At 41.0% G+C, this 16,859-nt stretch overlaps 1 protein-coding gene across 1 annotated transcript in view; it reads right to left on the minus strand.

The window, feature by feature from the left end:
• Nucleotides 1-13,178, minus strand: part of COL25A1 (collagen type XXV alpha 1 chain) — a 385,643-nt gene extending 372,465 nt beyond the window's left edge. The window contains exons 1-2 of the mRNA XM_073001823.2: nucleotides 12,005-13,178; nucleotides 10,186-10,255 (exon numbers count right to left, since the gene is read on the minus strand). Of these exons, the coding sequence (XP_072857924.2) occupies nucleotides 10,186-10,255; nucleotides 12,005-12,307 (373 nt within the window). The 5' untranslated portion in view covers nucleotides 12,308-13,178. The remainder of the gene's footprint in view (nucleotides 1-10,185; nucleotides 10,256-12,004) is intronic.
• Nucleotides 13,179-16,859: the final 3,681 nt, after the last annotated feature.

The raw sequence follows: 16,859 nt of genomic DNA on the forward strand, positions 1-16,859 counted from the left end.
TCTAGGTAAATTTTACTCTGATTCTTTCATCTAGTAAAGGGGATAGTAGCTAAATTCTACTTCTATATAATAAGTTATATCCCACCGAAGCCTAGTCTGACACCCAAGCCATTGCCCCACAGTGGTCCTAAACCTGAGCTCAAATACATGGAGCAAACTCAAAATGAAGCCAACAGACATGATACACCCCATTGTTCCATTCCCACTCTCTGATAAAGCTGGGAAAGGTTTTGGGGGAAATGGCAACTCTGAAAATGGCCTCAGCCCCAGCCAACATAGTGAGCTGTCATCCAGAACTGTAACTAGGTATACTCACACAGAAACAGAAGTTTTCCCACATTGCCTACCAGAATAAAGCTTCTAACTTCATGTGCACAGGACTGCATACTCACTTATTATGACTAGACCCTCAATTGTTGTGTAGCTGCTACAGGCCAAGCTATGTGACAGATGCAAATATATATATTGCTATCTCAACAGCTACTTTTTCCAGAAATTACCTTCAGGAATGGGTAAAGAAGGAGCAGAGAAAATAGGTGCTTTATGTTTCTTGCCAATTGCTTTTCAGCTGTAGTTGCCAATCCAGACACTTCCCTCCCTGCACATTCCACAAGTTTATTTAGCTAAAGTCACTCAGACCTCTTTTTGTTGTTATTTAAATAATAGATATTATTATCTATAGATATTATGATCTCTGAACAGAGGTATTCTAGTTGAAATCTTATGCCCTTCATGGTCTTAGGTAAGCTACCATCTACTCATCTCAAGTGGCATTTTACATGGAATTCAAGGATTACAAATGACAGGATGGTTTTAAGATTACTGATAAAATTACAGTTTTAAGATGAAAGATCATGATCAGCCTGAACATACCCAGTGAGCTTTATCACAGCTGATGGAGACTTAAATCGGACAGTAGCCCCACAGAACAGGCTTTGAGGGCAAATCTTCAAGGCCTCACTAACCTGAATGAGGATGATGGCACCCAAAGATAGCATGTACAATACTACATTTTGAAATGAAGTAATACACAGCACTGTCCAAAAAGCCCTTTTCTCCAACAAGACCAGGAAGTCACTGCTTAGTTTACTTTGCTATCTTGTACCATATTATGTTGCTGTTGTTATTTTATATTGCTATTTCAGCAACATTCTTTTGCAAATAACCACAAGCAAGAGAATTAGAAAGAGTGCAAGAGCACAAGAGAGATTTGAAAACAAACCCAACTTCTATCTGAGAGATATTTTTTAAGAACTACTAAAACAAGAATCCTACAACCCACCAAATATGTCATTGTAGGCAGAAGATCTGAATTCTTTTTTTTTCACATGCATATATCTGTAACAAAAATGAAATTCAAAGCTTTTTGCTGTTTGCTGAAAAAGGAAATTTGATTCTTTTCCAAATCTGTCAACCAAAACAGAGAAAATACAACAAATTTTTAAATAAATTTAAAGAAATGTGTAATATCTTTTCCAAAACTATGTGTAATTTTTCACAAGTGCCATACTTCAGCTAAATTTTGTAACCTCAGTTCATCTCTGTATTCTGTTCAATATTACTTCTGCCCCATGCTGAGCAGAATTAAAAGATTTTATCTTAGCCAATAAAGTCTATTTCTACTGAGGAAGGGAAAAAATCAGTACATGTAAATAGATTAAGAAAAAGCCTTTACGCTACTGCACATCAGTATGAAGCATAAAAATACTAACGGCGAAACTCCATAAAAGTAAATTATCTGTAGGAACAAAGCAAAGTGTGCTGCTTATATACCACCCCATAGTGCTTCAAGCAGTCTCTGGGCAGTTTACAAGTTAATTATGCAGGCTGGGTACTCATTTTATTGACCTCAGAAGGATAGAAGGCTGAGTCAACCTTGAGCCGGCTACCTGGGATTGAACCCCGGGTCATGAGCACAGTTTTGGCTGCAGTATAGCAGTTTAACAAGGGATACAAAAAACAACAACACAGAAACAAGACTGTCAATAAAGAAGCTGGATATTGTTTTTGTTGTTGTTGCTGTTTTTAATTTTTAAGAGCCACACATTTTCTTTCCAGCTTTCTCATAGCTGCAACTACTGTATCTCCTCTTTTCTACACCTTCTGTACTCTGTCCAGCTTTGGTCATACTAAAGTAGCAAATACCCTGCTGCTATCAATTTCTGGATTGTTTTAATCCCTACAATTGATTTATCCTCCCTTGTATGAGTCTCCTTACAACTGTAATGCCTCAGGAAGCAAATCTTTAATGGAACACTGAAAATTAGAATGTGTTGCTATAGTATTGCATTGTCAACGTCATATCCCTGTGTACGTTCCAGTTAAATACCGCCCCTTAATCCAGTTTCTAATCTCTTAACAAAATTAAAGTCACAGTTGTGCTCCTTAAGAAATAATGCCTTTGAAGCAAATCAAAAAGCTTTGCAGAATTTGTTCCTCTTAAATTCTTGCTCTCTTCATTCTTTTCTATTGTTTTTCTTGCTCAGTTACACTACTATACTAACTTGATCTACATCAGTTCCACAGGAACCTACGAAACTGCCTTATATACAAAGTCAGACATTCGTTGTTCTGTCTAGTACAGTACTGTGATCTATGACTAGCAGAAATCTCTTTCCAGGATTTTGGGCAGAATTCTCTTCTAACCCTACCAAGAAATTCCTACTATTCCCTGGTGGTTTCCTATTCAAATGCTATTCAGCCTGACCCTACCAGACTTCCACAATCAGAAAAACTGGGAGTGTGTTCAGGATGGTTTGGTGTTCATATGGTAGTAGTACATATGCCACAGAAATATTTCTAATCTCTCCTCGCTAAAATTCTGGTTTATATTTTGGCACTCTCTCACCTTTGCAAGTACAACCTTCTTCTATTGGGTCTTCCTCTTCCACATCTCATTCACCTCTCTGGTCCACAATTATTCACCTTTTCTACTATTTGGGATGTGCACTTCATCTCTTCAAATATTTTTCCTTGTTTCTCATACCATTTTGTTTTCCAAACAAGTTCCATTATATCCCTATGTGTGACTTCTGGGCCTCCAGTTACCATCTTTAGCCACTCACAATTTTCACTCTATCACAACCACGCCCATTTTCCCCGTTGTTCCCTATGAATGGAAATCCATGACTCAACATATATCTCCCTTCCTTATTTTAGCCTGTATGATCTGTGGAATCCACTTCAGCTTTCTTTCTTAAGAGCTTCGTGGCGCAGTGGTTAAACCACTGTACTGCAGCCAAAACTGTGCTCACGGCCTGGGGTTCAATTCCAGGTAGCCAGCTCAAGGCTGACTCAGCCTTCTATCCTTCCGAGGTCGGTAAAATGAGTACCCAGCTTGCTGGGGGGGCAATGTGTAGCCCTTATAATTAAAAATTGTAAACCGCCCAGAGAGTGCTTGAAGCTGTTGTTATCCTGAGTTATAAATATGTAGAATACTCAGTTCAGGGGGACACTTTAGGCACCTGATGAAATGGACTGTCGTCCATGAAGGCTTATGCCGCAATATTTGTGTCACTCTTTATTTCCTGATTGAAGAGGGCAATACCTCATTCTTTGAGTTGCTGCAAAATATTAGGCTGGTTTTGTTCCAACAGACTTTTACAGAATTCCATCTGGAAGACATACATAGACGGTACAGCATTAATGATAAACAATGAGACGTTCTGCCCATTTATGCTACAACTAATCAGTTCACATCTTTCTTCAGCATAGAATTTTGTTTCCACCTAAATCTAAACTATAAATATGCTTCGCCTATAATGTGTATTTGTTTCTCACAGTTCCATACACCACCACAGAGTGAAGAACACTTGATAGCCTTATCATGGCTAATTGCACAGTAAGCTTGAGAACATTTCAGTTGAAAAACTATGGGAATCTTGGAGAAGCAGCACAAAACAGGCGCAGGTGGTGAAAGAAAGAAACAATTCAGAATAACAGTAGTGCCCATAGAGTGGAAAGTACCGTAAACTACAAGTGTTGGGGGGGGGGGTTAAGCTAAGGAGAGGAAGCAATGTTTTTAAAATGCCAGTGTTACAGTATTTATATAGCTTAGGGTAATGGAAGGAAGAGCAAAACCCCACAAAGATCAGTGTGCCATTAATCTATATAAAATGAAGACTTTTAAAAGTTAAGAAACACTGAACAATTGCATGGACTCAACAAGTTATACAACAGCTATTTGCAAAATTAAGTGGTCATATATTAAGCTTCAGTGTCTTGCACAGACTGTCTCAACCCATGTTAAAATTGTGTGATCAGAAGCCCTCAGCATAATATATATTCATCACAGCGAGTTTCCCATTTTCTATCATGGACAATTGGACCAGGAATGGAATATATATGTTTATATGGAATTGATATATATATAAAGGCATTGATTTCAAGGCCCTCTCTTCTGCAAAATAAGTGAACTCCTTTCTCCATTACTGATTTTGTTTTACAGACTGCCAGATCTTATTCCATCTTTAATTATTAACCATTCTTCCCGGTTCACTTGATTTCTTGCATAGCCTCTGATTCTCGCCAGCTATTAATCTCATTTGATTCAACGAAACCTCTTTCTAAGCAAACATGTTTACACATTAAGTGTTAGGCTACTATCCTCTACAATATACATAAGAATAAGCTTCCTTGATCTCAAATGAGGATTATTTTGAACAGATATGAGACTGCAATGGATTTTCTGTTCCTTGTGTGTGGGCATCCTTTAACTTCTTTGATAGTTATACTTTGATTGGTTTAAGCAGTACAAGTATTTGTTTCTCCTGCATTATAGGCCAGAAACTTAAGTACATATTGTTACTCTTTTCCTTTTGTTGTCAGTGGCTGAAATTCATTGTTTAGCATAATAAGGGTACCATCAGATGGCAAGAAAGTTGTGCATCTGATTGCATCAAAGGAAAATGTCATTTTGCCAGGAACGATCTCCCTTAAAGCAAACCTTCTGTGTTTCAGGGAAATCACTTCAGCCTGGCTCCAAACAATAATAGCACTATTGCTGGACCAAAAAGGTCCAGCTTGAGCACAGTTCAGGAAAGAGCTGGACCATTATTCCCTCTGCACTGTGTGATCGCCAGGAAACAGCTTACACCGGACCATGCTATAAGCAGTCCCAAGTGCTTATGCTATATGTCTGTATGGCCACAACCTAAGTTGCATAACAGCAGGCCTACTGAATCAGTGGGGATTTAGTGAATCAACTCCTCCATAAGTTTCATTGGTTCAAATGAGCCTACTGTAGTTGCAACTTTAATATAAGTCACAACTAGAGTAGACCAATTTAAATCAATGGCACTTACAGAGGAAGTGACTCACCAATCCCCTTTGGATTCAATGGGCCTACTCTAGGTGATAGCAACAGGATTTCCACCATTGTTTCAGACATTTCCAAAACTGCATCATCATAAGAGTCTTAATATTACTAAAATCCATCATGCTGCCTTGGGGATTCTGGAATTCATCATCCAATTTTCCCCCCAAGTTCTATCAGCGACTAACATAAGACAGAAAGTTATACAGGAAACAGTCGCTAGAGTGGCCATTGGATCTGCCAGGTTCAAGCTACCTCTTTATTTCACTGGGAAGTGACAGCACTTGTAATTATTTTATTCAAATATGTCTTGAATGTTCATCATGACTATAAATTATTAGTTGTGGAAGGGAAAGTTTTTAGTATTCGTTCAGTCTCAGTCTGAAAGTTGAACTCAATTCCTTGGAGGGACAGCTTTCTTAATCCTGCTGCAATAAAAACAACAAAGAGTCATGTGGTATATTAATGACTATTCATAGACTGTTGCTTGCTTCACCAGATGCATATGCTATGGTGCATGGCACACCTTATGCCAATTTTAATTACATGTTCTGATACAGTAGTCATGCACCTGATAACATTAAGATTTCTGAAAAGATCAGCCTGTTTTAAGAATAACTATTGATCAAAAGATAGAAACACCTTCCTTCAGTTCTCATCCCATGACAATTTAAGCTCTCCTCATAAAATATTATTAATGTTACATTCACCTTAATATAACCTAAACTTTTAAGTTCTTATTCCTGACACATGGTGTTTCTTAACATGCATCTTTTGACATTATTTGGACATATGTTTTTTCACTGCTTATAAATCCAGTGGATTTAGTCTCATGGAACACAATAGTTAAAACAGGAACAAAAAGCCCAAACAGACAGAGAGGGCTCAGGTAATAGTTGGTATAATGTGGAGCTCTAGCGGTGACAAAGAAGAAAAGCAAGATGTGGAACAAATGCAGATTGTACACAGAAACTATCAAGGCTGAGAGTAGACCGGGAGAGCTTTGTTTATCAACTAGAGTTAATAATATATGTTTGTTCCAATACTAAATGTTAAGGCTTGAAATGAAAACAGTTATACATGCCTTAGTCTATTCAATGGATTTAATAAGCCTGATTCTGCATTATATTCAAACTCAAAGTGAACATAGTGGTTCTATAAATTCTGAAAATGCACCACTACAGGAAAGAAGAAGAAAAACAGGCATGCCCACTGATGCCTCAGTTTTATCTGAAGTATTTGCTCCATATACATTTTGGCCGAAACCTGATAAAATGTTTGTGTGCTCTGGCTAAGAAAAGCAACATTTTTATCCAGATAATATGGTGCTTCTTCAGATACTATTATTGCTTTGGACAATCTACTCTGCCTTCATGTACATATATGAGTGTGCCTTAGTTAAACGTTGCTTATTTGAAGCATAAGATAGGCACTGTCATGGACCTTTGTTTTAGACAAATAAAAGTTTTATACAAGTTATAAGTTTATGTCTAAGATCAGCATGTCTAAACAGCATGTCTAAGGTCAACTGGACACACAGAAAAGATCAATTCACTTGCTGTTTATTTTCTTTTCTTTTATTGTTCTAAAAGACTAACTTGGATACTAAAATATCTCTCTTTAGCTTGTATGTTATGTACCATCAAGTCACATCTGACTCATGCTGACTCTGACAGGTTCAAAACTAAGAAGTAGTTTTACTATTACTATAATTGGCTGGAAAGCTCAGTGAGTTCATCATCTTGATAAGGAGTGTGATTCCCCATTCTGTCTCTTGGAAGAACAACCAGAATATGTGGCCTTGAGATAGCTACATGGTCTCAGAACTCGCCAAGAAAAACCACTTCTGAATACTGTATACCTAGGAAATGCCAGAAAAGGTCTCCATAGATCAGAATCAACTTGATAGCATGTTACCATTACTATCCTCCCCTGAGTTTCCATGGCCAAGCAGGCATTTGAACCCAAGTCTCTTGCATCTTGGTCCATCTCTGAATATCAAAAATGGTAAACATGATGATGAAGAGCTTAAATTTTGATATGGATCATTGTGGTAAAGGCTAATTCAGACATATTTTCAATACAGCCAAAGATACTTGATCTGAGGATTTAAAGAATAAATTGGAGAAACACATGGTTGTAAATATGTTCAACACTGTATTCAGCAGGTAATCACAACTCAATTGTGGATTTCTGTTGATAGTACACTTGGATGCCAATATGATTTTTCTTTGGATAATGCATGAAATTGTGGACAGTTCTAAGGTTCAGTCATCCACTTCACATGTGTTCATGTTACTCATATAAATAAGCCATCACATGATTGCTGGGGTGTGGGGCTGTACTCCACATTACAACTTTAGGTTCATGGCATGTTCTCACTGCCTGACAGTCTTATACCGTGTTTCCCTGAAAATAAGACAGGGTCTTATATTTATTTTTCTCCAAGAATGCATTAGGGCTTATTTTCAGGGGATGTTTTCTTTTCTTCTTCTTTTTTTTCATATACAACAGTCTACATTTATTCAAATACAGTCCTGTCATCTTCTGATTGCTGCACAATGGTAGAGGGCGAGGGTTTCACTTAACTAGGGCTTATTTTGGGGGTAGGGCTTATATTATGAGCATCCTGAAAAATCATACTAGGGCTTATTTTCAGGTTAGGTCGTATTTTCAGGAAAACAGGGTATTATCAAGGCCATAATGAAGACATCAAGGCACAAACAGTCACTCACACGTGGATCTCTGCATGACAAATGTATTCAACACCTGTTTCAGAAATGTCTTCCTATTCTACAGGAATCACACAGACCAGTAGTTCCTAACTTTGGGCAGCAAAAAGCAAAGCAAAGCGTGCTGCTTATATACCACCCCATAGTGCTTCAAGCACTCTCTGGGCAGTTTACAAGTTAATTATGCAGGCTACACATTGCCCCATCCTCCAGCAAGCTGGGTACTCATTTCACCAACCTCGGAAGGATAGAAGGCTGAGTCAACCTTGAGCCGGCTACCTGGGAATTGAACCCCAGGTCGTGAGCACAGTTTTGGCTGCAGTACAGCAGTTTAACCACTGCGCCACGAGGCTCTGTGCAGCCTAGGTGTTCTCGGACTGCAGTTCCCAAAAACCCAAGCCAGCACAGGTGGTAGTGAAGGCTTCTGAGAACTGCAGTCCAAGAACACCTGGGTTACCCAAGATTGGGAACCACTGATGTAAACAATATATGAATGGCGGATTAAAGTGTCAAGCACTTTAATGTACAAGTTGCCAGGGTCAAAGTCCTTGTTTCATGTAACTAGCAAATAAACAAACAATTTCTCTGAACTTTAAAAGGTTAAATACTCATCATTATTCCATACCCTTTAAATTTATATAATTTTGGTTAAGTGGTACACCATATTCTGTGGGTGCTCTGATTTCAAGTAGCCTGGAGGAAAAGATTGACCATTAACTTCTAAACACACCCAAATAAATGTTGCAGGGATAAGAAACACATGCCAAAACTGCACAAGACCCTCCACAAAAAGATATACAAGAGGGAAATCATAACCTTTCACAAATCATTGATACCAGAATCCAACATTTAAAGAGTAGCTTGCAAAGAATTTCCAGTGAAGTTAATGGATTTCAGTACTGTTCTCATATTCTGAGTAATAATATACAACATGAGACATGCAGTCACTTGGTAAAATATCCCTTTATAATGATGGAGGAAACAGTAACCCAAACGTTTATGTATTCTTCGACACAAAATGAAACCAAGTACTAAAATTGTTTTTGGATCTGGTTTTTTAGCTGTCTGATGTACTTAACATATTGCTCTTTTTAGAGGCACCAAACAGCTGCTGAGAACAAATGAAATCTTACATAATGTTAGAATATGTGCTCTTCTGGGTAAATGCAAACATCTCTGAAATGCTTGTATTATTAGGGTTTTTTTATTTATCCAGTACTTCAGTCATAATTACATTTACTTAGATGTATACTTTATCTATCAGGATGCCCCCTACTTTTAAAAGATGTGGATCGGCAGTGTTATGTTTACTTGGAAGTAAATCCTGTTGAATTCAATGGGCTTTTCCTGTAGGTAAGTGTAGATAATGTGTTTTTACTAGATGTACACCCCAATACCATTTACTACCAAACAACTACAGTATAGATAGGTTTTTTGATTGCAAACCTACACATGTCTACACAGAAGAAAACCCCAGTGAATTAAAAGGTCCACAAGCATAGGTAAGTGGGTACAGGGTTCCATTCTCACCGTGCAATCTGAAACCGAATCTTATTGAATTCCTTGTATTTAAATTTTTATCAGAATGTTTAGGATCATATTGCTCAGATTGAAAAAAAAATTAAGGCCAAGACCTTAACAGGTCCCACTGATTTAAGTGAAATTGTCTTTCTTATAGTAAAGCTAAGCTGCTATTCAATATTAATAAGGTGTTTCTATAAAATTCTACTCTGAGGAAGTCCAACGGATTTCAAGGAAGTATACTTCCAAGTAAACTACCAGTACTGCACTGTAATCAGTAACTTCCCTGCAGTCAATCCCTACATCCAAAAGACAGAAGGTAACTTTCAAACATTTATTTTCACAGCCTTCTTTGTCGTGATCAAATTATCAAAAAAGGCATTTCAATGTTAAGTTTACTATGTGCCATTATTTGCAAGATTAGAGTAGTTATTACTGCCTCTACAACTCGCTGAATTCCACAATGAGCATGGCTACTGCTTGGAATTCTGGGAGCTGTAGTCCAAAAGAAAATAATATTTCCTACACTGGACTCTGTTGAACACAGGTTGAAAGTCACTAGGTAAAAAACTGCGCTGTCTGAATGCATGCAAGTGTTTCCAACCTCTTCCCATTTACCTGGTGGGCACTTGCATTCTGGAGGAGCTTCTCTCGCAATCCTGACTTTTGCCATATGCTCATAAGACTTCTGTAAGGAAGAACAGAAAATGGTTGAAAATGTGGTAGACCATGTGTTAGTCCTAGCAGCAAACTATGAATAAGAGAGCTGATGTAAAATCTATTTGCATATGTAGTCATGATTTACAGCTATTTCATAGCCAACTAAGCCGACAATGGCTTCCCACACTTGATGTTCAGTCAACTCAGATCATTTGCTCCCTTCAACAAGAAACCTTGGCTTAAAAATTCTCTTTCTCAAATGCACGTGTGCGCCTGCACACACATGCGCACAGAGTCTTCCATTTGCATCACCCTCGCACCAATGTGTTGTCTTGTTATGTGAAAATGTTGTCACCCATATTTTTCCCACAGCATTTGTAAAGCCCAAAATAAATGCAGCAAACTTGGTTTTGAGAAGGATGAATATCAGCAAATTAGAGATGGGAGAACAATGAATATTTTATATATGAAGGTCAAATGCTACCACATTAGAGGCCAAACTGCTGCCAATTGAATTTTACAGGCTGCCTGCCAAGTGGTCCCTGGGGACCAATCCTGGCAACCCATTGAAACTTGGATCTACACTTTACAGCCACATGTCTGCATGGGCTTCTTGTTGAGAGCCTCAAGCATGGAACATTTTTATCTTCCAAAGGATCTCACTTAAAACATTTAAGAGTCCCAGTGCTAACCATGAAATAAGGGGGGGGGGGGGGTTCTTATGACTCAGTGGGAACAGCCTCATTTTGAAATATACATGAAGCAGTGCTAATTTTGTTGCCTGTGTCTTTTCTCTCCCCAAGTCATCTCTGATTTTATAAAGCTGTTCCTGTATTCCTGCCCTTGGAATAACACAGAAACTCCTTTCTGCCTTTAATTCATAGCACTCCAAAATCCTTCTGGTTCAAGCTCGCCCAGATAGCACACTGTTTGGCTTGTTACTTTCTTCCCTTCTAGTCTATGCATATACTGTGGGCATTAATGTGAAGAGAGCACATTGTACATGTTCAGAGGCACTCTTCATTGCTATTTTAGGACCATAAAACAGCAGAATCATGAAGAAATTGCCTCTTGGGTATTAAAAAGAGATTAAAGGGCCAAGCTGTGGTGAGCTGGTCCCAAATTATGCCCCTATCAGCAAAAATTAATCATATACATTAAGAAAGACACACCATGCATGCTCAGATGCACTCTTTATTGTCACTGCTACTCTGTAAAGTAACTGAATAATGGAGAGGCTGCATCTGGCAGAGACTGAAAGGTTAAACCATGGGAGCCTTGCCCCCAAATCACCTCCCCATCAGATAAAATTAGTTCTAACTTAGTTGGTGCCAAATCCACCATTACTGCTCTCTAGAGAAGACACACTGGAACAAAATGGTACTTGAAGTCAGTTGTGACTGAAGTCCCAGTCATCTCAAGGCTTCTACTCCAAACATGACAAACTCCAGATTTAGCGTTTAGTCCTCTCACTTCTTCATTCCAGTACATCCAAACACAAACATTTCACTGTTTCACTCTCCCTCCCCCCCTCTCTCCCGAATATTTACCCAGTTCCTTTCTCCCTCTCCTTGGCTCTCCCTCTTTCTGCCACAGGCACATAAAACAACCTATACTTTTTGTTTGTTGTCTCTGGCTTACATCTAGGAGACACAAACGCACCCCTGGGCAATCAACTCTCCACAAACACACACGGTCTCGAGCCAGCAAGCCTGCTAAGGGCATTCCTTCCTGGGATGCCCTCGTTTCTACCCCGAGTTTCCAAGGGCGACCACACCTGAGCCAGAAGTCGCTCCACTTTTTCCTGCACCAGGGAATTCAGCTGATCCAAAGATGAGCCGGGCAGCGGCTGGTAGGCGGCGGCGGCAGAAGAAGACAGGTCTCCTTGGGCGGCCTCGATGAGGAAGACCCTGGTCTGAAGGTCGCTGATCTTCATCCCCAGATACATACAGGAAGCCACGGACAGCACCGAGAGGAGGAAAGCGGCCAGCAGAGCCTGGGAGGGCGCAGTCCTGACGGGGCAGCAGCTGGCCTCCCTTTTGGCATCCTGACCCTGGGCGTCCTGGCTTTGCCCTGCCATGCTGCCGGGCTGGGGAGGGAGGGAGGCAGCAACGAATTTCTCCTCCTCCACCACCACCTCTTCCTGTAGAGGACGGGTTTGCACAGGGAACCCCTACGCGGACAGAAGTCGGCTCAATAATAAAAGGAATATTTCCCCGCTCCCCCACTTTTTTGTTTTTCCAAAAAAAATATTTTTTTTTACAATAATAAAAATCCAAAGTAGGCACTTTGCACAGAGGCAGGCACGCGCGCGTGCAACTTTCAAGGCGAAAAGGTGCCGCGCGCCACAGGCTTCATGGCGAGGTTTTTTTCCTGGACGACCCCCGCAGCGGCCATCCCAGCCAAGCGCGGAAGGGAACCCCCCCCCCCTCGAAGCAGCAGCAGCAAAGGAGAGGGACGAGGACGAGGGCAAGCAGCTCCCCACGCCGGCTCTGGTGTCGGAGAGCTTGGCGGCGGCGGCGCCTGCCACCCTTCCCAGGTGCTCCGTCCGGGCTCTTCCCTCGACGACGACGGCGCCGGAGACGGACTTGTTGCTTCTCTCGCTCTCTTCCTCGGCGCGCTTGAAGGCAGCCCCGGGCGGCGGGGGGTCACTTGAGGAGCCAAGCGTGTGAGGGATTCCGGCAGCGGCGGTGGCGGCGGCAGCTCCTCTCCACCTTCCCCGGAGTGGGCTCGCCAGCCCCTGCCTGCGTAGGCGCCTTCGGTAGCGGCTGTCAGGAACAGTAGCCGCGGCGACTCCTCAGACTCCCGCTCAGGACTGTACACAGCGCACGCCGCCTTCCAGCGCTTGCCAGAACCTCGGGAAGCTCATTTGCATAATTTATTCACCTAGACGGGGGGGCGGGCACCCAGCGCGCTCGGAGCCCGGGAAGTCTGGGGATTCGTTCATTTGAATAATATATGCAAAGCCTCGGGCCGTCGTCTCGCCTCGACCCGCCCGCGGCTGCGTAATAGTTTCTGCTCTTGCCTGGACTCCGCGGGATCGGGCCCCTTATTTCTTCTAGCGGGTGCGTGTGGAAGGAGGAGGCGCGACAGCCGAGAGAGAGAGAGAGTAACTAATAGAAGGGAGAGACTATCCGGTCCTTCACTGGTTACAAGGCAGGACTGGGGGGGGGGGATATAGGTGAAATAGTCTGATCCTCTTCTTGCTTTCACAGAAATAAGCGTGCTCTTCGTTTACTCCCTGCTTGCTAAATGCTTTGCAGTTTGCGTCTCGTTGAAATTACTTTTAAGTAGGTATTCGTAAGATTGCACTGCTATTTGGAAAGAGATTTCATTAAACTCCCCCCCCCCAACGCTCTATAGATCTTATTTTATCTTATTTACAGTATTTGATGTTTTGTTTTGTTTCTTTGGATTTTGCTCAATACGCCTTATTTTAGAAGCTAAGTAGAGTTGGGTGTGGCGGGTACTGTATTTGGATGGGAGACGTTTGTTACAAAGTTGCATCTGAGCTATGGGCACCCTTAGGGTTTCCAAGTACTGTACTGTGAAATGTTTAAGGAGTGGTTTTACTAGTGCCACACAATCCCATTGAGTTTTGGTGGCCCAGCTGGGATTGCAGCCCAAATCCTCTGCCTACTACTCCATCAGTCTTGTCCAAAACACCCCACTGGTTCTCCTGGGAGACTACCAAGAAATGCTAAGGAATCTTCAGATAGGGTCATGGAAAAATCCTGCCTGAAATATGGGAGAATCCTTGCCAATTGAAGTAGAACAGTGCTTCCCAACCATGGGCCCCCCTGATGTTCTTGGACTACAACTTCCAGAAATCCTTGCCGGCCCAGTTCATAGCGAAGGCTTCTGGGAGTTTTAGTTCAAGAATTTTAGGGGACCCATATTTGGGAATCATTGAAGTAAATGGTACTGGTCTTGACGGACCAGTGATCTGATTCATTGACAAGTGGCTTCTTCTTAGCTGATGTGCCCCTGATCTCACTGGGCTATGCTTGCTTGACTGGGTACGTATTAAGGATATGAAGCCTCTTTAATAACATATTGACAAGTACAGCAACTTGCTTTTCATTTAACTATGTTGGACACCATTGCTATACTCAGGCCAACCCAGGTCAAAATGTTTGGATGCAGGTTAGCAGTGTGCTTTTTCCTTTTTTCATCCTAGGCATGTGTATGCTAAATAAGGCCACATTCCAACTTTATTCGCTCCACCTTCTTCCAAAAAGCCAATTGTAGGTCTGGGTCTTCTGCTGCCCCTCCACTCTCTTTTCTCAGCCATGTGAGATTGGTTAGGCAGACATATGGTGACGGGCTTCAGATCTTGAAATAAGTTTCACAGCTGATTTGAACTCCAGATTTCTTCAGCCCCTCACTAAACACTTCCATGACAAGTGAAAAGTAGTCCAAAGTTATTTCAGAAAAATGAGATTGATTTTTTTATCTGTCCTCGTTTGCATCCCAATGCTTCAGTGTTCTTTCTTCATATTTTTATTTGAAACAGAACAAGTTTTTTAATAGCTGAAATGAAGAGGCAATGGGTAAGAGCAAACAGAAAAATTCCAAATATGGAAAAATCTTAATCACAACATTAGAACTTTTATAGAGGAGAAACCGTAGAGGGAAGTTTTGCATTTCTTTTCCTAAGCCAGTTGTTAAAGAGAGGTTTATTTTATCATCCAAATTATAACCAGCCACAACTGGCTGGTAGAAATGCCGTGATATAATTTCTGAAGCTAAAGCTATGTTAGTTTGTTGAAGCAAAAACTGAGAGAGCTCTATGGCTCCCTAAAGAGGAAAGACTGCATAATACCGCAGTTAGAGTGTTAAACTGACTCTTTGCAGAATTCTGTTTCAGTTTTCACTTAGAGCCTGCCCACACTGGCATATAGATATATTAGCTCAGGAAAGAACATGTCCGCTTGCGTTTCTACTTAGATTAAGTCATCCTTCACCTTTAATTGCTGTCTTGCACCTTTCTGTCCTAGTGGTAGGGGATGTATTCTTTTTGGCATGCTCTGTGTAGCCATGAGATAGCACCCTCCAGCAGCCTAAGTATCATGGCTGCACAAACTGAGCAAAAGTATGGGGAGAAGAAGAGAAGGGATGCAGGGGGGGGGGAGAGAAAAAACAGAATGGCAGGGAGAGAAGAGTGACATAAAAAATAACTGATAGCGGATTGGACAACAAAGGGGTTGTTTGCTGTTAGGACAGGAGGAGTGTGCCAAATAGGACATCACTCCTCCCTGGCTCCTCAACAGACCTTTTGTAGTTCAATCCACCCCACACTCAAAAGAGTCAGTCTGGACAGGTTCGTAGTCATTAAATGCACTAGGTGATCTTGGGCTGGTCACTCTCTCCTACCCTGAACCCCTGGTTGTTGTAGGAATAAAAGTGGGGAGGAGATCCATCTACACAGGAGAAAAAGCAGGTTGTAAATGTAATAAATAAATAACACGTTTCTTAAGCTTTCAGGGACTAATTGGCTTTAGTCCAGAAAAGCTTGTGCTATAATAAATTTGCTAGTCTTCAGGGTACCAAAGGAACCTTTGCAGTAAGTTCAATAAAAATAAATGTTTGTATCAACTGTACTGAATTACAGTAATGGCCAAAAATATTGGCACCATTGCAGTTCTGTCAAAAAAAAAAAAAAACAGTGCCATGATGTCCTTTACCAAAAACCTCTACTTTTGTCTCATCTTTCCACAGTACGTTCTCCCAGAAGAATTGTGGTTTTGTCACATAAGTTTTGGCATACTCCAGTTTTGCTTTTTTATGCCTTTGTGTCAGCAGTGGTGTCCTCCTGGGTCTCCTTCCATAGCGTCCCTTTTCATTCAAATGCGAGCTGACACCATTGTACCCTGTGTCTGCAGATCAGCTTGAATTTGTTGGGAAGTTAATATGGGTTCTGTATCCACCATTCGAACAACCCTTTGTTCTAAATTTTCAGGGATTTTGCTCTTCCGTCCATGTCCAGGGAGGTTAGCTACAGTGCCATGGGCGGTAAACCTCTTGATGATATTGTGCACAGTGGACACAGGAACATGAAGATCTCTGGAGATGGACTTGTAACCTTGAGATTGTCAGTGCTTTTCCACAATTTTTTGTCTCAAATCCACAGACAACTCTTTACACTTCATTCTTTTCTCCATTCTCAGTGTCACACACAACACAAAGGTTGTGTCAACTTTTCTCCATCTTAACTGGTTGCAGGAGTGATTACTGTATTGCCCACACCTCTTACTTGTGGCAGGTGCGTCTAAATACAAATTAAAGGAGCATCACATGCTTGACAAGAAATTATTTCTTACAATTTAGACAGGGTGCCAGTAATTTTGGCCAGTGCATTTTTGGGTTTCTGTGTAGGATTTGATTTTTCTTCTCTGTTTTGTGTGTGTGTGTGTTGTTCCAACGCAAACCAAAGAAATGAACATGTGAATACCAAAACATGTGCAACTGCAACAGTTTTCTGAGAGAAGGGTTGCATTTTTGACAGAATTGCAAGGGTGCCAATATTTTTGGCCATTCCTGCTGTGACTTGTAATGCAAGAAAAAGGAGCAAAGAGTACAAATTATGTTACTCACAACTTAGTCTCATAAAATCACAGTGCCAAAAGAAA

This window comes from Pogona vitticeps, chromosome 5, assembly GCF_051106095.1.
Source record: "Pogona vitticeps strain Pit_001003342236 chromosome 5, PviZW2.1, whole genome shotgun sequence".
Taxonomy (NCBI): Eukaryota; Metazoa; Chordata; class Lepidosauria; order Squamata; family Agamidae; genus Pogona; species Pogona vitticeps.